At 29.4% G+C, this 24,741-nt stretch overlaps 7 protein-coding genes across 15 annotated transcripts; 3 read left to right on the top strand and 4 right to left on the bottom strand.

Moving 5' to 3' along the window:
- Positions 1-1,524: 1,524 nt before the first annotated feature.
- LOC143153532 (beta-1,3-galactosyltransferase 1) lies at positions 1,525-5,151 on the bottom strand. 2 transcript variants are annotated; one of them, XM_076324873.1, is made up of 5 exons: positions 4,906-5,151; positions 3,874-4,057; positions 3,038-3,303; positions 2,687-2,961; positions 1,525-2,604 (listed from the first exon to the last, which is right to left on the bottom strand). In XM_076324873.1, exons 2-5 carry the CDS (start codon positions 4,055-4,057, stop codon positions 2,181-2,183), a joined length of 1,149 nt encoding a protein of 382 aa, XP_076180988.1. In that variant the 5' UTR covers positions 4,906-5,151; the 3' UTR covers positions 1,525-2,180. The 2 variants fall into 2 exon arrangements, with proteins under 2 accessions (XP_076180988.1, XP_076180987.1); XM_076324872.1 differs by having other exon boundaries at positions 1,532-2,604; positions 3,817-4,057.
- Positions 5,152-5,173: 22 nt separating this feature from the next.
- On the top strand, positions 5,174-7,573 carry Or (AP-3 complex subunit sigma-2 or). The gene is made up of 4 exons (XM_076324877.1): positions 5,174-5,481; positions 5,574-5,685; positions 5,767-6,150; positions 6,950-7,573. Exons 2-4 carry the CDS (start codon positions 5,617-5,619, stop codon positions 7,070-7,072), a joined length of 576 nt encoding a protein of 191 aa, XP_076180992.1. The 5' UTR covers positions 5,174-5,481; positions 5,574-5,616; the 3' UTR covers positions 7,073-7,573.
- Positions 7,574-7,701: 128 nt separating this feature from the next.
- LOC143153533 (GATA zinc finger domain-containing protein 1) lies at positions 7,702-8,984 on the bottom strand. 2 transcript variants are annotated; one of them, XM_076324875.1, is made up of 4 exons: positions 8,403-8,984; positions 8,298-8,337; positions 8,135-8,189; positions 7,702-8,008 (listed from the first exon to the last, which is right to left on the bottom strand). In XM_076324875.1, the coding sequence occupies exons 1-4, from the start codon at positions 8,679-8,681 to the stop codon at positions 7,795-7,797; spliced, it is 588 nt and encodes a 195-aa protein (XP_076180990.1). In that variant the 5' UTR covers positions 8,682-8,984; the 3' UTR covers positions 7,702-7,794. The 2 variants fall into 2 exon arrangements, with proteins under 2 accessions (XP_076180990.1, XP_076180989.1); XM_076324874.1 differs by having other exon boundaries at positions 7,708-8,008; positions 8,135-8,337; positions 8,403-8,979.
- Positions 8,985-9,125: 141 nt separating this feature from the next.
- On the bottom strand, positions 9,126-10,544 carry Pym (partner of Y14 and mago). Its single transcript, XM_076324876.1, has 3 exons — positions 10,384-10,544; positions 10,011-10,107; positions 9,126-9,933 (listed from the first exon to the last, which is right to left on the bottom strand). Exons 1-3 carry the CDS (start codon positions 10,412-10,414, stop codon positions 9,408-9,410), a joined length of 654 nt encoding a protein of 217 aa, XP_076180991.1. The 5' UTR covers positions 10,415-10,544; the 3' UTR covers positions 9,126-9,407.
- A 2,238-nt stretch (positions 10,545-12,782) lies between these two features.
- Positions 12,783-18,524, top strand: Mer (ezrin/radixin/moesin family protein merlin). 5 transcript variants are annotated; one of them, XM_076323954.1, is made up of 10 exons: positions 12,783-12,904; positions 12,989-13,137; positions 13,284-13,392; positions 13,474-13,603; positions 13,672-13,877; positions 13,975-14,202; positions 14,294-14,712; positions 15,393-15,522; positions 15,648-15,983; positions 16,071-18,522. In XM_076323954.1, the coding sequence occupies exons 2-10, from the start codon at positions 13,106-13,108 to the stop codon at positions 16,446-16,448; spliced, it is 1,968 nt and encodes a 655-aa protein (XP_076180069.1). In that variant the 5' UTR covers positions 12,783-12,904; positions 12,989-13,105; the 3' UTR covers positions 16,449-18,522. The 5 variants fall into 5 exon arrangements, with proteins under 5 accessions (XP_076180069.1, XP_076180073.1, XP_076180070.1 ...); XM_076323958.1 differs by lacking the exon at positions 12,783-12,904 and having other exon boundaries at positions 12,911-13,137; positions 14,294-14,503; positions 14,606-14,712; positions 16,071-18,514; XM_076323955.1 differs by lacking the exon at positions 12,783-12,904 and having other exon boundaries at positions 12,911-13,137; positions 13,323-13,392; positions 16,071-18,524.
- Positions 18,525-18,878: 354 nt separating this feature from the next.
- Positions 18,879-22,390, bottom strand: Pex12 (peroxisomal biogenesis factor 12). 3 transcript variants are annotated; one of them, XM_076323960.1, is made up of 7 exons: positions 22,316-22,390; positions 20,989-21,123; positions 20,586-20,694; positions 20,299-20,495; positions 19,855-20,223; positions 19,687-19,772; positions 18,879-19,604 (listed from the first exon to the last, which is right to left on the bottom strand). In XM_076323960.1, exons 2-7 carry the CDS (start codon positions 21,106-21,108, stop codon positions 19,493-19,495), a joined length of 993 nt encoding a protein of 330 aa, XP_076180075.1. In that variant the 5' UTR covers positions 21,109-21,123; positions 22,316-22,390; the 3' UTR covers positions 18,879-19,492. The 3 variants fall into 3 exon arrangements, with proteins under 3 accessions (XP_076180075.1, XP_076180076.1, XP_076180077.1); XM_076323961.1 differs by lacking the exon at positions 22,316-22,390 and adding an exon at positions 22,028-22,290; XM_076323962.1 differs by lacking the exon at positions 22,316-22,390 and having other exon boundaries at positions 18,879-19,585; positions 20,989-21,373.
- Positions 22,241-24,469, top strand: Ada3 (transcriptional adaptor 3). Its single transcript, XM_076323959.1, has one exon. It carries the CDS (start codon positions 22,948-22,950, stop codon positions 24,331-24,333), a length of 1,386 nt encoding a protein of 461 aa, XP_076180074.1. The 5' UTR covers positions 22,241-22,947; the 3' UTR covers positions 24,334-24,469.
- The last annotated feature ends 272 nt before the right edge of the window (positions 24,470-24,741 follow it).

Genomic DNA, 24,741 nt, shown 5'->3' with positions numbered 1-24,741 from the left:
GAGCTTGTGTTTTTTTGGAATTTTTTGTTGAAGTATTTGAATTATTTTGGGGGAGAGAGCGAGACCATCAAATTCTAAAGTAAAAAATGAACTACTCTAATATGTATAGCTCGTCTGATAAGAAATAATCACGAGTAAATAATCAAATTTGTTAAAAAATTAAACAACAAATTACAGAAGTACATGACAAATGTAGAATTAATTAATTACTATTTAGCACTAAATTTTGCAATGTATTGGAAAATTACTAAGTTTTCAAGTAATGTATTTGCAAATAATAAAATGAACTTTCTAAGGCCACTAGAATACTCTAGAAAGTCAGTAGTAATTCTAATTTCATTTGCACTAGTGAATGACTCTCATTTGACAACCTCAATGAATATTAAAATCTGATATATATTTTATAATAGGATCAGCAAGAAATACAGTTTTATTTATTTTTTATGATTATTAACCAGTCACCATAAGCCAGATCATAATTAATTTAATTGGTCAGAATATTAGAAATGCGATTATTATTATAATTATTATTAATCTTAATTGATACATCATAATGAACTCTTACAAAATTTTATATTATGTAATCATAGCATGTATTAGGCTACACAGAATTCTTAATTGCTAAATATATATTGTTCATACTTATAAATAAATGTCACAGTACAGCCTTAACAATGATGTTATGCACAAGACACATTCATAAATGGATGAATTTTCTTCTTCTAATGTTTTCATATTTTTCCCAATAAATAACCAGTCAAAAATAGGTACTAAATTCAAGAATTGTATAATATAGCTCTTAAAACAATTACAATACCTAAACATGAAAAAATATTAATTTTATTTTATAAATAGGATAGTAAACATACAAATTTTAAATAAAATAAACTTTTTGGAAAGGAATCAACTTTGGAAAGTTATTAACATTAAGTACAAATAGCAAAATATATATGTATATGCATATATATAACAATTCTTTAGTACAAGTCAAATATTTATTTTAAAAAGAAATTTTTTTTTATTTAGGCGATAAGTGTAATGTAATACACTTATAACATATTTTATATATTTTTTTGTTATGTCATTATACTTATTGAGATAAATACGATCATTAAAAAATTTTAATATCATAGTATGATCTTTTTTTAAAAAATAAAAGCAATTTAATATATTGCTTATAGCAAACATTAATAATATTTTATCATAACACAGTATGTAAATACATTACTCAATAGAAATTTTTTAATTTTTATAAAAATGTAAGGATAATTTAAAATAGAATACAAACATTCATGTCTTCTTTTTAAAATTCGAAACTTAAGAGTATATAAGTACGTCTATTAGACTATTGAGATTCCATAGGAAGCATGATAAAGTTGAGGAAAACACCTGGTAATTTACTATACAAGTTTCAATATGTAAAATTATTGTTAGTATTATATAGTTTTAGATCTGTTCTATGTTATAAATAACATACAGACACTTCTGATAATTTAGATGATTTTTGTAAATTGTAATATTTATGATACTTTTATAAAAAAAATGTGGTTGCATTTGAAACCTGCACCATAATTTTTAAAATAGTTCTTGGTTAAATGAGTATATAGGAAGTTTACAACTCAAATAAAATATTCCTACCGATATCTTTTTATACAAGACATTTATGAGTATGTTTGTTTTTAGCAATTGTAAATATCATTTACACAGACGTACCATTTTAATATCTACAGGAAGTAGCTGATAAAATATGAAGTATATGGAGTTTAAAGTAAATTTTTTGATTTAAGTTAATTCCTAATTTATTATATACTAGTCAGACAAGTGTTTGATATTTAATCATCGAAGTTTCATATAAGTAGGCAAAGAAGTTAACTACTCATACAAGAAATCTAATTGACAGCGTTTCCTTAAAGCCTACTACCATTAAAATGGAAAAATGGAGTATAAAACTTTCATCAATTATTTATTAAATATCAGTTACAAGTCTTTCTTGCTGTAAAAATGCATGGATGGAACAAAGTAAAAGAAAGAAACTAATACAAGAATTGATTATATTTTGAGATTCAAAAGTGTAAAAGTATATTCAGATCTATCAATAATTCTAGTACAAATATCTGATAAGTACATTAAGAGAGTATACTAAGTGACCAATTTCAGAATTTTTAAAAATTCCAATTACTTTATACACACTTATTAATGTTTCTCCTTTTCACTATATAAGATCCAATATTTCTACCATTTCTGCTTAAGGTAACTGATTTTTTATCAGTACGAGAATGATTACTACAAGAAAGATTTGTATCATTCAGTTTGTTCCATATCACATACATATTAGACACATTAACTTTGTGGGTTGTAATAACATTTTTTAATATGCAAGGGTCCAATTTCCTTGGAAGATAACTAAAACCAGGATGATTTACAGGCCGTATTTTTGCATGTTTGGCACAAAGACCAGTAATATAAACATCTTCTAAATGAAGTAATGGTGTTGTTAATGCTGCTCGATACAATTTAAAAGCCACATCTAGACTCATCACATACCCCGTACCCGATAAATAATTAGGATATATTTTCTCTGAGTACATATATTTTGGTGCATACCTATACAAACACATTGATCCGAACTATATCTATACATTTTATTAAATATAAAATACTTTTTCCGCGGTAAATTATAACTTACCATTTATTATTTGGATTTAAAATAGGTTTTGCGTTGCAAATAAGAGAACCTAATAATGTATCAGTGGCTTGTAATCTTGATTGTAATGTTTTCATCAAAATAGGAATATTTACAAACATATCATCGTCTGTTTTCATGAGGTATTTAGCTTGACCACAATTTGATGTTATCCATTTCAACATCATAACAGACTTTAATGTTAAGTTATTATATGTATCATCAAATTTTTCTTGAATAATATCATTGAATTGGTGACTTTCTTCAGCTATTACGTTCTGTAAAATAATTTATTTCCAAATTCGTTATTGAAGCTTTTATTTATTAAACCCCTTACTGCATACAAGTACGCACATTAAGTGTATCGTTGTCACTTTGTCCCAAAAGAAATGCTACCTTTACTGTTGAATTATATATACTATCTAAATTATTTCTATTAGCCCAAGTGTTTCTTATGGCTGCACGGGCTTTAAAATTCTCAACAGCAGAACAAATAAATATTAGGAGATATGGTGGTGTTGAACAAATACCAGTAGGATTTAAAACTGAGGTTGTATTCTCTGGATGAATGTATATACAAAGGTCTCTTGAAGTATTATATGTCCATCCTGGCAGTTGTGCTGTAAATGGGTCATTTAAAAATATTTTTTTCTAAATCTATAAGTGGAACTGTAATCAGGAAATTCTTCCCCTTAAACTCTAGCTTTGTGCATGCTAATGTAAATAAATATTTATTCTACTTCAGCAACACTCAAGCACACTATAATAAATAAACAGGAGAAGAAAAATTATATGTTTTGTTCTAGTACTTTTTCTACTATTTAAATTTATTTTTAATTCCTGCTATACTTGATAAATTACAGAACAGAACAAATTATTTATTATTACTATTACGATGCTGATACTTATTTTATTTATGGTTTTTTTGTACTTATAGTTCATGGGCATTGTTGTACAGAAACTATAACTATTAAAAATTGTTATTCTTTAAGCTTACATTGGTAAATTTCAAAGATAATTAAAGTTTAATATTGATTAATAAATAGAAAAGAGAAAGTGAAAGAAAACTCAATTAACAGGACCATTTAGTTTATAATACAATAGGACTTCAAGCAATGTTAGTGAATGCATACCAATGGAGGCTACCAAGTGCGAAACACCAATAGACTCTGCGGGGGATGCAGTCTCACCTAAGCCAGAAAATGGGCTTTGGGCAGAATGGTATGCTGGTACATATAATAAACCTAGTGTAGCCAAAATAACAAATCCTACTGCTAATCGCCGAACGAATGATATTTTTCCTTTAACTGTTCCATTATTGTTTATATTGGTGGCTGATGGCAATTCCAATGGCAATAGTTGCAATCTGTCCATCTAAGTACAAATAACATATTTTCTCTTATATCAATTTATAAAATAGAAATTAATAAACCTTATAACTATATGTAATAGAGTTCTTATTTCAAAACTTAGTTATCTTTATTCTTATTTAAAGAAATGCTAAACAATTGTTAGTAATTATTTACAAAAACTTATATCTTATGATTGATGTGCTTTAAATTATATGAGAATTGTTTAGATTTGCTGAAATATGTAATTTTAAAGTATTATAATTTATTTATTTGATTATACTGAGTTCATTAAGAAACACAAATAAATAATTATTTTATTTATTGCTATTGTCTTATAAACAGAATTAATACAACCCAGATTATTAGGAGCAAAATGTAATGGTTTGGATTTATCTAATTTTACTTTCAACTTGGTTCTTCTTCTATTATTACAAATTTGAAAACTTTAAAACAATATATTTCAGCATAAGCCAGCCTAATGAGATTCAAAGTGCAATTACTCAAGTCTCCATCCTGTATGATATATCTCAAGGGCAAAGTTAATGGTGAAGTGTACGTTTTTGTAAATAATTATCCAATTGCTATAATGTGAGTCAGGTTTCTTGCAAATGTTTCTTTAAAAAATTATTAATTAAAGAGTGATGTATTTTCAATTAAATTATAAATGTATCAATAAATCATCATAATAAATCTATTTTGTACAAAAAGTCGATTCAATGATTTTCGCATAAAGTCATTAATTTTCTCAGATGTTCAAAAACTCATTTTTGTTTTTAAATAACAATGTACTATAACATGAAAATTCAATACAAAAGTTGCACGTTGCGATACAACTGTCAAGTTGATTACATACTCTGTAAACAATCTTACCTTTGAGATGTGATGATTGCGTTACTACGCTGCATTTGACAGATCTCCATTTACTTCCATCGTAAGATTAAACTTACGATTCATCGAAGAGCATTACACAATTTTGATAACATATTTCTATGAATGAATAACAAAATAATAAAATGAATGAGATTCTTGACTCCACTCTTTCTCCGTGCTTTCAAGTACACGGATTACATCGAAATGGTTCGTCAAAAAAATTTTTCTGTAGTTCACTAACTAACCTTTCTGACTAACTACACCACTAGAGGGCTACGGATCACTATCCGTGTTGTTTTCTGAATCATGGATGAATCACATTGAAGAATAGGCATTTGAATACTGTAATTTATACTCGTAGAACTGTAGAGTTCGTCAATTAACTATTACATGATACTACATTAATGGAATTGTTTACAAAAATCTAAAGAAAATAGAAAATGTACAAAGTTTACGGAGGGAGTACATAGACAGCTGCAAGATGAAACATCTACTACTTAATTTTTATTGATATTTTTATGCCAATTAAACCAGTAGTAGATAAAAATCTCTTCAATACCGCAATGTTTAGGAAAAGTTAGTTATATTTTTGTCGCATTTTGAACGTTTGTTAGATACGAAATTTGAACCATCTTGTGTATGTACAAATAAACAAATTTTCGGCGCAGAAAAACGAAATCATCGTTCATCACATTAAACTGATCATCAGTCATGATTAAAGCTATTTTAGTGTTCAATAATCATGGAAAACCCCGACTTTCGAAATTTTATCAATACTTTGTAAGTATAACAAAATAGTTAGATTTTGTTGTTACTGTTTTGCATTATTGGATTAAATAAGATATATTTTTTTTTTTCCAGAATGAGGACATGCAACAACAGATAATAAAAGAAACATTTCAATTAGTTTCAAAAAGAGACGATAATGTTTGTAATTTCTTGGAAGGTGGAAGTTTAATCGGTGGATCTGATTATAAATTGATTTATCGGCACTATGCAACATTATACTTTGTATTCTGTGTTGATAGTTCAGAATCAGAGTTGGGAATTTTAGACTTAATACAAGTCTTTGTCGAAACATTGGATAAATGTTTTGAGAATGTATGTGAATTGGATCTGATCTTTCACGTGGATAAAGTTCATTACATACTTAATGAATTGGTGATGGGTGGAATGGTTTTAGAAACTAATATGACTGAAATACTCACAAGAATTGAGGATCAAAATAAATTGGAAAAACAAGAGGTAAGTAGATTTTTATTGTTAATATTCAAGAGATGAATACATGTTTGTACGTTTAAGCTTTTGTCGTATAATTCATGAGTATCAAAGATGACAAATTTTGTACATAAAGTAGCAATGCACCATGATAAAACTTATATTAATAAGTCACAGTTGTTATAACTAATTTGTGTAAATATCCCTTAACTTTTTGGGCCCAATCCAATTTCAATTAAATAAAAAATATATTAGTAAAATGAAATCATAAGTAAAATGACAAAAGTTCACCAAAAATAGCTATCTGGGCTTGAAGAAGTTAACAGCCTATAGCAGTTTATGCGTTAGCTGTGCATGCATTGGAATGTTTTGTAGAGCAGTTTCATATGGTGGTAGAACTGATTGACCTAACATGAATTTTAGGGAACTTACAAATCAGGACGATCTTGCTCACCTCGTCCGTTTGTCTTTCTGGGGCCCCTTCCCTAAGTAAATCAGCCGTAAAGAAATCAAACCATTTTGTACACTTTCATTCCTTTGTATAGTTTATTTGTGATCCCTTTTTTCTATTTCACCAAGAATTTCAAAACAAATCTCTCGTAGCTTTACGAAATAAATACTCATAACACGCATGATGGTGCTATCGTTTGTAAATGTCTGCTCAGATAACAGTGCCTTAATGCAAATGTATACGTCGCTATGCTCTAAGAATAAAATATGTATTGCGTAGCTACTCATTTGTCTTTACTTCTACTAATTAATTTAAGTTCAAAAATCCTTTAAATTTTTCCGTTTTCCATTTTTTCCATCCATATGGTATGTGCAGGCAGGAATCACTGCAGCACCTGCGCGTGCTGTTTCTGCTGTCAAGAATATGAATATACCACAACAGATAAAGGATATGAAGTTACCTGACTTGCCACAAGCTATAAAAGATCTCAAATTCTGACCAGCCGTTACTTCGTTGACCCCAAGCTGACTGGTTTCCTCTACAATTTCAAGTGCAAGTAATACCACAGCAAGCGTTTTTTTTCCCTCCCTTCAAGCGAATGAGAATGCACCAATACTGTCTGCAAACTCTTCGTATGGTCTCATCTCAACAGTACCAGAATTAAAAAATGAAGATTGTTTTGGGTTTTAAAGCCTATAGAAATCATTTCCATATAGAAGAGGACTTTTATTATGAAATTTAAAAGAACGTTTATATCTAGCTTTAGAAATAAGGCTTTGGAGTAACTGAAATACTATTTTCATTCAAGAAAAGGTAACAATCCATAAAGTTAAACCAAAAAAAAAAAGTTAAATTTTACCAAAATTGCATTAGTATTCTTGTATAATACTAAAGAAAAGTATATTTCCATTATAGTATAATCCATCAAGTTGCATTTTTCTTTCTATATTCAAAGCAGTATCATTAGAATTATCTCATTTGTGAACATTTCCATACAATTATCATTAAAGATGTTAGATATTGTTGTTATATTGTATCAAAATACCAAATAAATACTACAATACTGCATGTCAATTTTTATTTTTCAAGGGTTATCAAGGAAGCCTAGGTGCACTTTTTATTTATGTTTGTATTATTTTTTAAAATATGATTCTTTATTATTTATACCTATACAAAATTAAACAAAAATTTTATCAGTTTTAAAATTTCAAAACAAAAGATTATTTTTTAGATGTAGCTATTTCATTTCTAAGCGTAGTCCATATATATCCAGTACCTCTTTCTGCAAGTGATGGTGGATATGGTGTATTTTTTAATTTATAATAATCTGATGGTGCATGCATTACAAATTCCATACATTCCAATTTGCGTGGAAGATCTTCTTCTGGACCTATAATGTAAGTTTCAGGACTAAATCCTTCATCTGGTGGTGGACTGCAGACAAGAAATATATATAGATAATAAATCGATATAAACAAAAAGTAATGGAATTATATAATTCAATTACTTTTTACTTTTAAGATTAATAAATTGCATATACATTTTTTTTTCATATTTTACCTTGCTGTAGTAGGCAACAGCCAAGTAACAGCAGCACTTTTTTCACAGTACTGATCTGTAAGTAAACCACGAATTTGAGCATAATAAATTCCTCCGTCAATATCTTGCATAGAAACTATATCGCCCACTTGAAAATAAGTGCCTTTGTAAAATACGAAATTACTTGTAACTGGAGTCGCCGTAGCTGTTGGTGCTTTAACTGGCTAAAAATAAAAGGAATAACATAGATTATAATTTTTAACAACTGAAAACTTTGAGATAAACGTACAGTTTTTTTAAACAAGTTTCTTCGTCCTTTCCCTTTAGGTACTACTTTGTGTGGAATAGCTGACTTTAAATTGCAGTATCTCGTAATCCTTGTACTTCTTCTAGTAGGCTTTAGTGATCCTGCCTTGTCCTCATCTTCATTTCTCACGTTCGAATTCGTTTCAGAACATCTTTCTTCTTCGAGACAAGCATTGCAAAGGTTACCGGCTTCAGTTGAGTGCCAAAGTGGGGTCTCTTGCGTCCCACACTTGACACATTCGGGTTTACTGCCGAGAGGCATTGAATTTTAATTAATTCGATATCATTAATTATCCATTCATGGACAGTCAATCGGCAAACGTTTTCTTCAATCTGTTTCGCGACCGTTTCGTCGATTGGACACTACCCAATTTCATTTTGATTACAAATAGTATAATATCGAATAAAAGTTATCAAGTTTCATGTATGTGGATTTAATAGAGGAAATGTCTGCTAGGATGTAGTGAAGTTACTTCTACATTTCGTACGTTCGTTATACACAATATACTATTCATTGTGAGTAGTTACAAACTCGAAGTACCTCACTTTTACAGTTGCTGAAAATAAAACTAGTCAGTGCATACAGAATATAAAATCCCTAGTATTTCAACAGTTATATGAAAGGTTCTCGGGAATTTAGTAAATGAAAATGAATTTTGTTTTCATCGATATATTTATTTTTGATGACATAAATAACAACGTGTAGTATGCAAAAACAATTTATTTTTATTAAAATCTGATTGATTGGTCTTTCACACAGTGACATTATAGTGTACTAAATTTATTAGTATTCGATTTTAATCTCGACATATAAATGTACATTTCTATATTGCCATTTGTTTACTGTATAAAGAGGATGAAAATATGATATTACGTAAGATTGTATTAAAATTGTTTTAAAATTTAAGAAACACACATTGGTTTAGGTATAACTACAAAGTGATGATCAATGAGAGTGTGTAAATATACTTTTTTCAACCACCTTTTATTATTGACTTGCCTCTAATCGTTTTATTTCTTTCAAGATTTCAGCTTTCCTTGACAATTTGTCAAGTATTTCTTTTTCTGGATTTTTTAACAATCCAGTTTTTATTTTTTGTTCCAAAGTTTCAATTTCTCGAATTTTTTTCCTTAGATTTTTTAATCTTTTTTGTGGATCTGGTACTGTAATATCAGATAAATTCATAACATTTGATTTTAGAGTCAGAGTTTGATCATGTGGTATTGATTTTGCATTAGATTGCAGTTTATTATTGCGTGACGATGAATCTTTCTTTTGTTCGGGTTCAGAGATATTAGTTTCAGCCAACTCTTCTGTTATACGTTCGGTTGTTTTATTTTTATTTTTTTTCTTCTTCTTTTTGACTTCTGTTTTAACTTGCGCACTAGAAACTGTTTTGGCCTTGGCTGCTAGCAGTGCTTCGTGTTTAGCTTTGTGCTCAGCAATGAATTCTGGACTTGCACCTATTGGATATACGGGTTTATTTTTTATTTGTTTACCTTTGCTTTCATACCTAAAAAGATAAATAACCAGAACATTACACATTGAAGAAACAATGTCACTACAAACAGTTTATAAATTATTACATACAGTGGAACTTCTTCCTGTGGTATATAACCATCTTTGACACGACGTGGCTTACGCCATGTACCGTCTGGACGTTGACTAGCAGGAATAAATGTTCCGCCTATGAAAATGTTTGCAAGAGAAATGAATTTTATATATCAAACTGAATCAAATATATAAATATTTCTATTACATTGATTTCATTGAGTTACATTAAACCGAATATTTATTTTGTATTAAAGGATTTGTTGATGATTAGTTATGACGTAGGAAAGAATAAGTATCAGAATACGGCTTACATTTTTCAGCAATACAAGTTGTTTACATCTTACAGGTTATAAATAGTTCATTCGTTGAAGTAACCGAAGTGTTTGAACGGAGCGAAAAAGGTTATTACCTTGCTCATCTTTAATGTAAGCCGACGCCATCGTTATTCCATACGATCGTTCGCCGTGAATACTTTTTATTATATTTCTTGATAATTCTTACTATGCGCGTGCCATTTTCCGATCGTGAGGACCTCAACCTTTCATGGATGCATCAAACTTTCCAAATTAATAATATATATCCTCTTTTTTATAGGATTGAAAGATGTCGCCTCTGCATTATTATTTTTGCAGATTTCTACATATTGTGACACATTGGTAATGTACATAAATAAATGTTTCGCAGACGAAATATACAATGTAGATATATAATACTGCAACTAATACTTTTTTGTATCACAGGCGAGATATGAAACAAATGTTGTAGACAGTTATTTTTCAAATTGCTGTATGTCATACAGATTCGGTTGTTGTACGCTCCTTGCTATTATCATATTACTTTCAATGTTATCGGTGAGACTAGAATAAAATTGGAGCGCTATAAGGTGTTGGAATTAAAACTAAATATGAAAATTAATTTCTTTTGATAGTAATCAGAATCATAGACCAGATATAAAACAAAGATTTCATTTTACGGGAGTTGGTGTCATACTCTTTGTTTAAGAATGGTAATTATAGAAACTATATTCAACCGAACCACCGAAGTCGGTAAAGGTAGGAAACGTAGAAAACTTGTTTCTGTCTATTAGACTGCGTCCTAACTGAACATCGTACAATAAATCCGACCGATTGGTCAAAACAAACAATAGATAAAAAGAGATGTCAAATTTTCAAATCTATTAATTTTAAAAAGTACTATAACAATAAGTGTTAGTACATTAACAGTGTAGATGTAGATCAAAATCACGATCTGACAATTATAAATTATTTGACAATTATTTGCATTATTACTGTATTATATATATATTCCTTATACATATGTATTATGTACATATTCCTTTATATGTAACATTTTAATTATAATTCGTGGTTTGAATTAGTATTGCAAATGAGTATTGATCGCGATTTAAATTCAAGTGCTGCCAATTCTAAATATTAATCGCATTTGGTTTCAAGAAAAATTACGTTTACATTGAGAATATTGTTGCGAATAATAATTACTGTCTGCGACTGCATTTAGTTTTGCAAAATACAAATGTAGATCGTATTTGCTTTTAAAATGGCGTTACGTTTGATAAGTATGTGTCAATTACATTTGCTGTGAGAGTAGCGTTGCGAATCAGAAACACTTACCGCGATTGTTTTTAGTATAGCGGTCGATGAGTACTGATCGCATTTAACTTAAAGTGGTTTTATGTTTTGATATATCGCGTTATTTCGAATTAGTGTTGCGATGTAAACTGACAACGTTCTTTTTCATTTAGTGATCGAACTTGGAAAATTGTTATAATCTATGAGGGTAGTATATAACTTTTAATTTAAAAGTTTAAAAAATTTTTAAAAATTAATAGTTTTATGTAACTACTGTATTACCTTACTAAAATATTCCAAGTTTCAGCTATTCTTATATCTTTGTAATATTCCAAATTTTAATTATTCTCACATCAAACTATTATAGTTATTGTTATCGTTAGTTTCCGAATCTGATAGGATAAATAGAACTTTTACATCTCGTCGGCGGTTAGATACTAATCTGGCACATCTACCAATTTTAGAATAATCCAGATTTAAATTATTTCTGAATAAGTAATTCTCATCCTACTTAGTTTTAGATTTTACCGCTAGTAGCGTTTTAATCTTATTCCAATTGGAATCGATAATGTTGGATGTGACACTGAAATGATTAGGGAGCTCTAAAGCAGTGTTTCTCAATAGGAGTTATTTAGCCCCCAAAGAGTCGCGCTGTGTTTTTTAAAGGTCAAGAATGAAAGATGTAAACATGAGAAGCTACAAAAATTTTTGAGCGATCCATTCATCTCGTAGAATACTTCACAAATCTGTTCGTGACTTTAAACACCTTTTTTCAACGGTTTAAATACGAAACTGGCTGGCCTGATGAGTGTTAATATATTTTAGTTTAGATTACATAAATAATTAAAATATTACTATTTATTTTTATTTTACGTTATTTTGTTTAATGTAATTTGATATTGATATTATTAATAAGCAATTAGTATACTATTATGTTTACGAACTAACAGCAAATCATGAGGTGTTGAGGGTATAGAGATAAATAAGACTTTGAAGTAGGTCACGAGTTAAAAAAGGTTGAGAAACACTGTTTCGGAGCTCCCTGAGCGTAACACATTCTTCGATTAATTGCTGTATAGGTCTATTCTAACCTTGTCTGTGTTAAACTAATTTTACAATAATTAATTATACATTATATATTGCTTGAGTTCATGATCAGACTACTTATATTTCAATTTCATTTTAATTTAAGAGAAAGTGACAAACTTTAGCATAATATGAAACACGTTATCGATCGATCGATGGTGCAGATTTCAAATTGATGAAAAACAAAGAGTGGAATGTCTATATTGACAGTGTAGTCACTGTCGAAAGCGAAGTTACTCGAATAGGCTGAAATTGGTAGAGCAAACGTTTCGAAACACTAAAGACTGTTTCTGCCAAGAGACGGTTCTGTTTTTTACCCCTTTTTCGTTTTTGCTTTAGAAATAAAGTTTCGAAAAAGAACAACACAATGTGATGATTCAATGAGGAAAGTTCCAGCCGAAATTGTTATGGTCTCTTATGAAGATCGAGCCAACAGAATTTTAATTACGCGTTTCAATGTATTTGGTCAATATGCTGCGAATGCGTAGGTAAGGTTATCTATCATCCGATTCGTTGTGTTTTGCGAGCGAAATATAAACATTTATACCTGACGAAATCTGACGATAGCCTTAGGAGCTTTAATTTTTTTCTTCTATTTTTTGCGATATTGATTACCTTGTCTTTCGTGATGTTGAGTGAACATAATGAGGAGTAAAATGCCACCGTTTCGAAGGAAAAAGTCTGGAAAATCTTTCCCCGTTAAAGTCTGTACCTTGGATGCTGAACTGGAATTCAGTTTAGAGGTTAGTTCCGTTTACATTTCTCGGCTTACATGACTTCTAGATATTATTTAAAGATCTATTTTAAATACATCATATTAACAGTGGAGATCAACGGGACGGGATTTATTCGATTTAGTCTGCCGTACAATAGGATTAAGGGAAACATGGTATTTTGGGCTTCAATATGAAGATGCCAAAGGATTCATATCCTGGTTAAAGTTGGACAAAAAGGGTATGTTACTGAATTTATTTGTCAAATTTGTTTCCTAAAAGCATGTTTATAAATTGATTGTTTTTTAGTACAAGATCAATGTATTTCTCAACAACCAACAACACCTTTCATGTTTTTGGCAAAATTTTATCCAGAAGATGTTGCTGAAGAATTGGTTCAAGAAGTAACGCAACATTTATTCTTTCTTCAAGTAAAACAAGCCATCCTTTCTATGGATATTTATTGTCCACCTGAAGCATCCGTATTGTTAGCTTCTTATGCAGTTCAAGCAAAGGTAACTATTGCTTTATCTGTTTCCATAAATATAATTATATAATATTCTTTTTTTTTTTAATCTTCAAGTTCTAAGTTTTGATTTGTATGTTTATTAGTATGGAGACTATGATGAAGTTTCATGTCGTCCAGGTATGCTTGCCAGCGAAGCTCTATTGCCGCAGAGAGTTATAGATCAATACCAAATGACCTCTGAAATGTGGGAGGATAGGATAAAAATTTGGTATGCAGATCATCGTGGGATGTCCAGAGATGAAGCAGAGATGGAGTATCTTAAGATTGCTCAAGATCTTGATATGTATGGTGTTAATTATTTTCCTATTAGTGTAAGTATTTCAAATTTCCACCAATTATGTAAATATGTTTGAATAGATACTTCCTTTATTCGGTATTTTCTGTTATTATATGAAATTTTAGAACAAGAAAGAGACTGACCTTTGGCTTGGAGTTACAGCCCTTGGATTGAATATCTATGAAAAGGAAAACAAATTGGCTCCAAAAACTACATTCACATGGTCAGAGATACGGCATATTAGTTTTGATGACAAGAAATTTGTAATAAAACCTGTGGAGAAGACGTCGCCGAACTTCGTGTTCTTCTCGCAGAAAGTTCGCATGAATAAACTGGTAAAAAAACAGTCAGATGTTGGCAGCTGGGTGAAGGGTTTGATAGCTTTAGGGTTGGACGAACATAGCAATGACAAAGCTGCTCACATATTATTTGTTAAGATCCTGGACCTGTGTATCGGCAACCACGATCTGTTTATGAGAAGACGCAAGCCTGACTCGATGGAGGTACAGCAGATGAAAGCACAGGCCAAAGAAGAAAAATCAAGGTAAGTCTTTAAATATGTATATATTCCATAATGGTGTCTAATTTGTTATTGTATTGATATAAATTTTCAGAGTTTTTTTTTTTATATAAGACTTTATTCTAATATTAGATATTTTTGTAAATTAAAATAAAGTTTTAACAATTTCTATTAGCTTTCTGATTAATTTGAGAGTGATATGTTATACCAAATGCTTTAGTAACAAATGTTTACAAGAATGAAAACTATTTATGTCTAATTTGTAAATAATAACATACAGACAAATTAACCTCATTGTGTAAAGCATTACCTGTAAATACATGCATGCTATTGAATTATAAAACCATATCATTTATCCTAATAAATAGTTCTTCCATTCTTTATACTCCTTTGTAAACACTATTTCAATCCTGACAACTATGTTTTCCTTTTGTTTCTTTTGTTTCAAATTTTGTAGGACCTGAAATCTAAGAATAATTAAATAAATGTTTAACCAGGTTAGTACACTCATTTATAATTTATGTAAATTATGAAATAACTTGTTTCCAAATATTAAGAAAGGAAAAAGAATTTCTTAAAAAAAAAATGTATTCTTTTACAAATGCTTAATAGATAAGTAACTATTTATACAAGTATTATTATATTAATTAATTCATTACATAATATTTTATAATTTCCTCTATATAATGACTCCATTTTATTAGGAGACAAATCGAAAGAAATAAACTGGCACGGGAAAAACAGCTCAGAGAGGCAGCAGAAAGGGAAAAAGCAGCTATGGAACAACGACTTTTACAATATCAAGAAGAAATTCGTTTAGCGAATGAAGCGCTTGTAAGACAATCAATATCAAGTTCGATTGTAACAAAAAATTTGTTTGTTACTAGTATTTGCTTATAGAAATATGAAATATAAACAATTTGTTATTATATACATAGAGAATATTAAATATATTTCAGAGGAGGTCAGAAGAAACTGCAGACCTTTTGGCTGAAAAAAGTCGTGTAGCTGAGGAAGAAGCAATGTTATTAAGTCAAAAAGCTTCAGAAGCAGAACAGGAAATCACACGTATACGATTGAATAATATGAAAACAGAGGAGGAAAAAGTTCATCTTGAACGTAAAACTAGGGAAGCCGAATTATTAACTGAAAGATTGGTGCAAGAGTCAGAGAGAAGAGCAGCAGAAGCTGAAAAATTAAAAGATGAATTGTTACGTGCACGTATTGCAGAGAAAGAAGCTAAAGAAAAGTTGCTAGAGTTCCTTAGCAGAAATGCTTATACTGCTACTATAACTGTAAATATTCAGACTCCAGGCTCGATTAAGCATATTTTATATGATAACGGTTTTATTAAATACCGATAATGTTTTTATTTCTTATAGCCTGTACCAAATTTGTTTCCATCGACGCAAGTACTTCCATCGGATTTGCAAGCAGATCTTCAGACGTTACAACTAGATACAGAACCTTTACCAACTGATTTAACCTCGTATGATTTAATCGCCGATGGAGATGTTGATCAACTATCGCTAGAAATCGAGAAAGAAAGAGTAGACTACTGGGAAAAAAGTAAACACTTACAAGAACAATTAAGAGAATTACGTACCGAAATTGAAGTGATGAAAGTTGGCGAAAAACAGTGCGAACTGGATCAGTTGCACGAAGAACAAGTGCGACTTGGTGAGAACAAGTATAGTACATTGAAAAAAGTGAAGTCTGGATCTACTAAGGCTAGAGTTGCATTCTTTGAGGAGTTATAGTTCATGCGCTCTTAAGGAGTTGAAACATTGATACATTAAGTGGACGCAACGAGAATCGAAGTAACATGCGATTGGGTATGAAAAGTATGAAATTTATGAATCATGTAGACACGTGCGTATACATATATTGTAGAATACTGAAACGTTCGCTTCATCCACACGTAATGATGTACATTTTGCTTTATTGTATGCATAGTAACAGTTAAATTTGCATACTAACACTTCAAATGTCAGCATAATTATTAAACCATACACGAACTTTATCATTCAATGATATCATGATGATAATTGCAGTAAAATTTTCCTTTTTTCTTCAATTTATACCTGCTTTTATCTATCTCATGTGTCTGCTCCAGTTTGCTGAGGTAACTATGAATCTCAAATGACTCAGTGAGACAAGTATTAGACTTTTGCGCAAAGAATGTATGCAGAAATCAAAATTACAACTAGAATCGCTAGATGTTAATGGTTATATAGAAATAAGCAATTATTAAAAGCATCAATATTGCTATTCTCATGAAGTTTTGTTAAAAACTTGTGCGACGTGTGTAGATAAAGTTTAAGTCAGTAGAGTAAAGCGATGCTTTGCGACATAACGATTTTAATCTGCCAATTTAAAAAGTTATGGTAGTTTAAAGTACACATGCGTATTAGAGAATTTTATTTTTCCTAAATGTAAATGTCATCAATTGAACTTTAGTATTGGAGATCGCATGTATTTCTTAATGCTTTTATAAGTTTTGATATAATTGAATAACACGAATTCGTCAATTATACAAGACTAGTAATATTATGATGCATGCTTAGATACTGTTGATGTCACAAATGTCAATACTCTCAAATATGAAATTATTGAATGTGCCTACTGTTGGACCATGCATCCTTCGCGTCGCATGATTACAAAATGAACCTACGAAAGAAATATGTTAAAGCTGCAGTCTAGTCAAACAACTTGTGAAAATAAACTGGTTGCCAACCAGAATCTCTACTGGAAATGATATAAGAGGCAATAAATAAAAATAGTTCGATTTGATAAATTAAAATTGTCTTGCTCAATTGCTACAGAAATCAAGTTGTAACTCTAATTATATATTTGTCTTACTAGCCTAAAACGCAGCTATTTTAAAGTGAAAATGTGATATCTAAAATTTCCAAATTATGAAAAGAATTATCAATTTATCATAATTGCGAAAAATATTTGAATACTGTATGGACTGTGAACAAAAAATTTTAAGGAAACGTTGACTGTATTTTTAAAAGTCTGATATTGATAAATATTGTACATACTCATGCATCGGTCAGACTTTGAATCGACTGTTGTATAATTTCTATATTAAGAAAACAGAACTTACTGTATAATTGCTTGTATGAAAAATTACATGAATCATTTCCACAAAATTTGAAGATGTTAAATTTGTATATAAAAATTCGACCAATGTACGAGTATGTACGACTACATTGTTTTTTAAGAAATTTGTGTATAAATGTAAAGCAAAACGTTGTTATCGATTTTTATGCCATAAAACGTAACTAACATGCTACAATATAGTTAGTTTGATTAGACTAGAGCGATAGAATCTTTGTGCACTAATTGTGGCTTTTGTGAAAATGTTCCTATCGACTTGATAGAGAACTCAGTGTTCGAGATTTTTTATCATAGAGCTTTCCAAGTATGTTTACATAACAAAACTACATAGTTTATCAATATGTTGAGTCTTATTCTCGTTAATTATGGTGTGAAAAAATTAGATATTAAATGCGGGAATAAATAAGTAAATAAGTAAACGTTTTGTAGAAATAGGATAAACGTTCCTAGGCAGTTTTATAATTAAAATTTATTGAGAAATTATAGATAACTATAAATATGATACACAGATAACCGTGGAGAATATTTTACATGAAAAATACATACAGTACTTTTTTGAAAAAAGGATTCTAATTTTTATGCAATATCGACTATTATGTACATTTTATAATCCCGTTACCCTGAAATTTCATTGTCCTTTTCCTTCTTTAATTTATAACAAGATAGATATATTGATAAAAAGTACTTCATAGCAGGCGTAACTCTTACTTATAATACAATATTAATATTATTTACTGCTTAGAAGAAAAATCGAATATATTAAAAGATTTTCTTACAATGTATGCCATAATTTCTAGTAGCATAATTAGAAGTACTCCAAACCCAATAGAAATTCTTTTTATATGCATCCTTAAATTTTTGGAGCAAGAAATTCTTTCAACAAAATCAAATATTTCGATATTTTATATCGTGTTTATATCGTTTATAATATGTAAAATTAATTTGTTATCAAAGTAAAAATAGTATGTAACAATTTTACTGATAATAATCATTAATTTTAATAAGTTGTCTGAAGGAAGATTTCTATGTTTGGAAGGCTCTATTTTGAAGAAATTTAACATTCATAGGTATCAAAAAGTCTTATATATTATTAGTAAGTTTACATATCCAGTTCTCGAACACTGATTGTTTAATAATATAGAAATATAAATCATTAGTTTTTAGATGTTGCTCTTTTATTTTATGAATCATTCTTTTTCCTAGATTCTAGAGAATGTTGAACGTATAGTATTCAGTATTGAATATATTATGTTGTATAAGGTTTTTGACCAAAAATCTGGTGCGAGTGTTCAATCGAAATCGATAACTGGACTTCTGGCGCCGTTGTCTGTGATTTGCGTACGCGAGTGTATTATTGGATGCTAATCGAAAAGTGCTTCGGCCGTAATCAGTATTTTCTGTAATATAGAGTAATGTACCTGTAAATGTTATTCACAACTGCTTATTCAATTAGAGTACTTGGTAATCCATGCCATGTTTTTTTCCTTGGAATTGAGATTAATATTGAAAATTACACCATAATATACAAAAAATATACCAATATTTTTATGATATCAACAATAGAGTTTTTTTTTGCCCCTAAACATCTTGTGCTTCATTATACTATAATGAAGGAGTGCTTTAAAGATGAACCCTTTTATTTACATTTACAGCTCATGTAACAAAATATACGCATTGTTTAGTCTAAATACAAACGTATTAAATCATCCTCCTTAGCAGGATACTTTGTTACTGGACACTTTTTACTTTTACGTATCACAGGAAGAATACACTGATAACAAAATGCATAACTGTAAAATGTAATACTCAATCAAATATAATAAAACTTTTTATTTCTTATCATAATATTTATTATATATAATATATACATACCCTGATACAGAAAGCACTGTATGTACTCTAAGTGCTTTCCAACAAATTGGACATATGCCTTTATATTGCTTAGCTATTTCTGGAATCTAATAATAAAATAGTATATAATTAATAAAGGAAGTATTTAATATATTTTCAATTACAATAAAGCATTGATCATTTTCTCACATTTGGAGGTGGTGGAATAGGTAACGTTATTAAATTTGTATACAGATGTTCTTGAGTCCACCAAGATAAGAACTGGAGGAAAAATGCTCCAAATTCAAAAGACGTAGTCAATGTTTGTTGGAGTATATACACGCCATCACTAATGCCAAAGGAATTGTTTTTTATTTTTTTTAATAGATCAGAAATACTGATTACTGATTGTGCTTCAGCATATGTTAAAGTAATAGATAACAATCTCAATTGTGGTGATTGATACACTGACTTTCCAGCAACATAAAGTATATAATTATATAATACCATAAATTCATATATCATGAAGCTTATTATATATCCTTTAGTAACACAATTGCGATATAATTTTTGCCATTTCTGTGAAAAAAAATTAATTTCAAGCTACATTAAAAAGAATTCATTTCAGATAATATTTTATGTGTCAATATCTACCGTTTGTGGTACATAACCATCTATTTCTTCAAGTTTATAACTTTGACTTAGCTCTGAAAGCTTATTTTTCAAATAAGGAAATAAAACCATCAACACTAATGACAGTTTTTCTTGCTTTTTTGATAAATTGTGTCTAACTTTGAAATTTGTTATCCCTATACGTTTTAAACCATAGAATACTTCAGAAAAGGAAGCAGCTGGAAAAAATATATTTTTATCCATGTCTATTCAATAATTAAATGTTTTACATGTAATCTGAGTTGTGTCTGTTGAAAACAATTACTTACAATACTTTTTTAAATAATAGTGTTGAAGAATTATATTGAAAATCAAATAACCTTCATTAGTCCATCTAAGAAGGTGTCTATATCTTTCAGGATTGAATGATACAATAAACTAAAACATTGTATAATTAATAATGATAAACTACAGTTATTATAATATTTTTCTAATAATATTGCTTTTAAAATCTTTTCTTTTTTAACACACCTGTATAGTTTATATTAAATTAAACATTCATTTATAAATACTTCTTGTAACAGTAAAATTATATTAAAATATCTTTGATTCGAATGTATTATTAAAGTTTTAAATTTCTCTTGGAACCGGATGATAGTAAAAATCTCCCAATATTTTTGCAGAACAATCGACTACATATACAAATTTTAAATTATATCGAACCTAACCTACCGATAAAATTTTTTTAAAAGCCGGTTCAACGGTTGATGCCAAAGATTCTTGTGCTATGATTTCAAAGATAGAAGGTTTTATAAATGTGGTCCCAGTTAAATGCGCTCCTTTTTCAGCCATACTCGATTTTCCTTTCTAAACATTACTCTACACTTTTACATAATTTGTAAACTGACGTATAACTAAAGACAATTTTGTACATAAATTACAATGGTAGCAAAATATGAATATTTATTTGTAATTACATGCAATAAAAACTTCATTTCATATAATAAATAAAATGTAATCGATTCTCATAGTAAATGCGATTTTCAAACGTTATAATATAATACAAAATTCGATAATTTGCTTGTAGAACGTGTAAAATATGTATGTGATCTTCCATTTGCGTTTTACCAAAATATAAACACAGAAAGGAAGAAAACTATAGGTAACAAATTGGTATTTTATTTAGGTTCTACTAACAACAAGTAAATCTGACAGAAGTATTACATGTGGACTTTTTTCTAAAATCAAATTTAATTATTTTTATATATGAATGAGAATCTAAAAGTTTTAAAAGCGTAAATCCCCTCTTACAAACAAATTTGCCTACAAAATTTTAAACGACCTCTTAGAATTGTCATCTTAGAAACCTCTAACGACTCAACTCGGAACCTCTATTTAGTTAAAGAAATTCGTAAACCTCTGTTGTGATAAATTCCGAAGATATTATTATATAATTGTAACAATTTTAATGTTAATTAAAATTTTAGATTAATTAAAATTTATGTTTGCTACAATATTTCTTATTAATTGATTTCTTAACAAAATATTACTAACGTTAATTATACCTCATAAGGTATACCAGATTTCCTACAACTTCATAGCAAACAATGTTGTTAGATGAGCCAGGATTTTCCTCAAATAGACATCGAAAAGATATCAACAAAGTATTCTAAGTAAAAAGTAGTATTGACTGAGTCCCTGTTTTATTCCGTCTGAAAATTACCTAACAAATTTTGGAAAATCAATAAAGAATGTAAAGTAGTATATATACCTTTTAAGTTTAACAACTTTATTCTTTGTAATAAAACAATACAAACTACAATGAAATACAATCAATCTACTAAGCAAATTTAATTATGAAATGGTATATAATCTATATAAATATTTACTATTTAGTATTGTTTTCATTGCCCTGAACCGCGCAAGCGTGAAAAATAGCCTATTTATATAACAGCTGATTCAGAAGTAGCACACACGTAACTTTATTGATTTCTTTGTTTCTCAATAAAGACGCATGGAAGATAGAATCACAGGCAAGATCTTATCTATAAGAGTATACCTCGTTTATGGGATAGTAAATAATGATTCTTCCGACTTAAGCAAATCCATAATCACTTTTGTAACATGATTATTTAAGATACTTTGCCGTTAGATGGCATATGATTCTCGAATCATGTTTAGCGCGTGTAGAACGTTTCAAGTCATTTGCCGTTTGATGGCGCCACCGATACTACAATTGCGTTTTCTCATGTGTGTTGAGTTAAATAAACAATATTTTATTATTAAATCTTTGAAAACGGATTTACCTTTTGTCTTACCGATTATTACTTAGTGGCATTCTACTATTGTATGGTACATACTATTCTCTTAGCTGATCAAGACACTTATTATCCATACAGTTTGTGAATGTTTCATAACCTAACATGTTATGTCGTTCTAAAGTAACATTGTTAACAAATGGAAAACAGAAAGTTAAATCCCAATGGTAATTGAATTCTTTAAATAAAATACAGAAACTCTTACCTGTATGAAGTGGGAGGATTGATTATTAAAGAGGTAAAGATTATGGTTACAGATAGTAAAGAAAAAATATGTTACATTGGGATGAAATCATTTAGAAATGAAAATTTCTTAGTGTAGCGGTAGTCAGTTTCTTATGAGTCACCTACCTGTAGCATTATACTTACCATCATGTCAGGTAAAGGCAAACAAAGTTCCAAAAAAGCTATTGTCAAAGTCAGAGAGAGTGGAAAGACTGTACAGTCTTCAACCCTCAATTCAGACACAAGCTCAGAAAACACAGAAACAACAATGTCTCTACCTATTTTAAAGATTGCTGATAATAACCGTCTTCTTCCAAGATACAGTAGTATTTTACAAAGGAGTACAGAAGAAGGTGTAGGCATGGAAGACCTTGATACATTACAGTTAGAATTAGAAATGCTTCTCTCATCGGTTGTCGTGCGACATCGAATGATTCAAGAGGAGATATCAAACTTATCATCAGCAGAAGAGCGTAGAGACAGAAGGTCGAAAAGTGGGAAAGGTCTTTCACTTCTTGATAAAAAAGTTAGAGAAGAGAAATTTAAACCGAAAGAACTTAATGCTAAGACTCAATCACCTTTACCAGCAAAACTTTTTAAACAAAAAGCTATAGTTGGTTCAAACTCTCAGGTCATTCCAAATGTACATGAAATTTCAAGAATTGAAGGTTCCAAATCTGAATCACCAAAGTTACTTTTACCAAAAAATGATACACCTAATAAATTTTGGGCATCTGTTGATCCATATTGTACAGATATTATGCCTGATGACATTAAGCTATTAGAAGAATTAATCACCACACATAGTGATATTAGTGAGTTCAAAAAAGTTCCTCCATTGGGTCGTCATTACAGCTTAATGTGGGCTCATAATGATTTATTGCAAGAAGAGGATGCAGCTAATCCAAATAGAGAAAAAAAGAAAAGTCGGTCTGACATGTCTTTATTAGTAGCAAAAAATGATAAGAAAGCGCATAGTATAGCAGGACCTCTTACACAAAGATTAGTCTCTGCTTTACTAGAGGAGAATGTGTATGTTGCAAATAATAACACGGACAATAAACTCTTTAGGGATAGTGATCCTCCCGTATTAAGGGATCTAACTATTCAGAACTCTATTAATTTAGAATTAAGAATGCATAAGGAACTTGTCGAGCAAGGAATTTTAGAACCAGACGCGCAAAAGAAGAGTCAAGAAGACGATGAAATTTTAACAGAAATTAAAAGATGCCAACAAGAACTCACTACACTTTCTAATCATAATGTTACACAGTTAAAGAGATTACTGAATTTAGCTCAGGAAGAAAGTAAGCGACAAGCATTAAAGAGAAAGATAAGTGCAGCAGACAATGAAGTGATAGAACACTACAAAAAACTTATACTTTCTAAACAAAGAAAAGTACCATTGACAAAGAAAGAACAAGAAAAGGCATGGGCATGTCTGCGAGAGAGAGAAAACCTCTTAGATCAGCTGAATATGTTACCACATGATAGTGTAGGAGAATCAATAAGTTTCGGTACTACTATGAATTAATTTTTTTACTATATTGTATAATATAATAAAGCTATGTATAAAAATTTAATAATATCAATCTAACTTTAAATTAAACAGTGTAAAGTTCATTCAAAACTTCACAATATATTCAATTTTTTATGTTAATAAAGACTAAAAATTTGTTTACTTTTTTAAAATAAATTTTTTTAATTCATTGTCTGTATTATGTTTCATAGAAGTTCAATGTGTATTTCATAGAGTTAAAACAATTAACATAACATAAAAATGTAATTCTTATATCAAAGATTTGAAAATTTGAATTTCACTAATTGTTGTATTAATGTTAATACAGAAAACTATATATGATAAAAAATGATTAAGTTATGATAGTATTATAAATTAAAAAATCCTTGGACACCGCATTAAACTTTAAAATATGTTAAATTT

The sequence above is a fragment of the Ptiloglossa arizonensis genome, chromosome 12, assembly GCF_051014685.1.
Source record: "Ptiloglossa arizonensis isolate GNS036 chromosome 12, iyPtiAriz1_principal, whole genome shotgun sequence".
NCBI lineage: Eukaryota > Metazoa > Arthropoda > Insecta > Hymenoptera > Colletidae > Ptiloglossa > Ptiloglossa arizonensis.
The sequence above is the reverse complement of the archived record's forward strand: the minus strand, read 5'-3'. Positions and strand labels throughout refer to the sequence as shown.

Bases quoted from the DNA above. Each gene is read 5' to 3' on its own strand.
- Pym (XM_076324876.1), bottom strand. From the start codon at position 10,414: ATGGCGTCGGCTTACATTAAAGATGAGCAAG. The intron at 10,108-10,383 runs GTAATAACCTTT...ACATTTTCATAG, and splicing joins TTACATTAAAGATGAGCAAG to GCGGAACATTTATTCCTGCT. The intron at 9,934-10,010 runs GTATGTAATAAT...TTATCTTTTTAG, and splicing joins CCACAGGAAGAAGTTCCACT to GTATGAAAGCAAAGGTAAAC.
- Or (XM_076324877.1), top strand. From the start codon at position 5,617: ATGATTAAAGCTATTTTAGTGTTCAATAATCATGGAAAACCCCGACTT. The intron at 5,686-5,766 runs GTAAGTATAACA...TTTTTTTTCCAG, and splicing joins CGAAATTTTATCAATACTTT to AATGAGGACATGCAACAACA. The intron at 6,151-6,949 runs GTAAGTAGATTT...TGGTATGTGCAG, and splicing joins ATAAATTGGAAAAACAAGAG to GCAGGAATCACTGCAGCACC.
- Mer (XM_076323954.1), top strand. From the start codon at position 13,106: ATGTATTTGGTCAATATGCTGCGAATGCGTAG. The intron at 13,138-13,283 runs GTAAGGTTATCT...TTCGTGATGTTG, and splicing joins AATATGCTGCGAATGCGTAG to AGTGAACATAATGAGGAGTA. The intron at 14,203-14,293 runs GTAAGTATTTCA...ATGAAATTTTAG, and splicing joins TTAATTATTTTCCTATTAGT to AACAAGAAAGAGACTGACCT.
- LOC143153532 (XM_076324872.1), bottom strand. From the start codon at position 4,057: ATGGACAGATTGCAACTATTGCCATTGGAATTGCCATCAGCCACCAAT. The intron at 3,304-3,816 runs GTATGCATTCAC...ACCCATTTACAG, and splicing joins GCACTTGGTAGCCTCCATTG to CACAACTGCCAGGATGGACA. The intron at 2,605-2,686 runs GTAAGTTATAAT...GTGTTTGTATAG, and splicing joins TTAAATCCAAATAATAAATG to GTATGCACCAAAATATATGT.
- LOC143153533 (XM_076324874.1), bottom strand. From the start codon at position 8,681: ATGCCTCTCGGCAGTAAACCCGAATGTGTCAAGTGTGGGACGCAAGAG. The intron at 8,338-8,402 runs GTACGTTTATCT...TTTTATTTTTAG, and splicing joins GAAACTTGTTTAAAAAAACT to CCAGTTAAAGCACCAACAGC. The intron at 8,009-8,134 runs GTAAAATATGAA...TCTTGTCTGCAG, and splicing joins CTGTTGCCTACTACAGCAAG to TCCACCACCAGATGAAGGAT.
- Pex12 (XM_076323960.1), bottom strand. From the start codon at position 21,108: ATGGCTGAAAAAGGAGCGCATTTAACTGGGACCACATTTATAAAACCT. The intron at 20,224-20,298 runs GTAGATATTGAC...TTTTTTTCACAG, and splicing joins ATGGTTATGTACCACAAACG to AAATGGCAAAAATTATATCG. The intron at 19,605-19,686 runs GTATGTATATAT...TACATTTTACAG, and splicing joins ACAGTGCTTTCTGTATCAGG to TTATGCATTTTGTTATCAGT.
- Ada3 (XM_076323959.1), top strand. From the start codon at position 22,948: ATGTCAGGTAAAGGCAAACAAAGTTCCAAAAAAGCTATTGTCAAAGTC.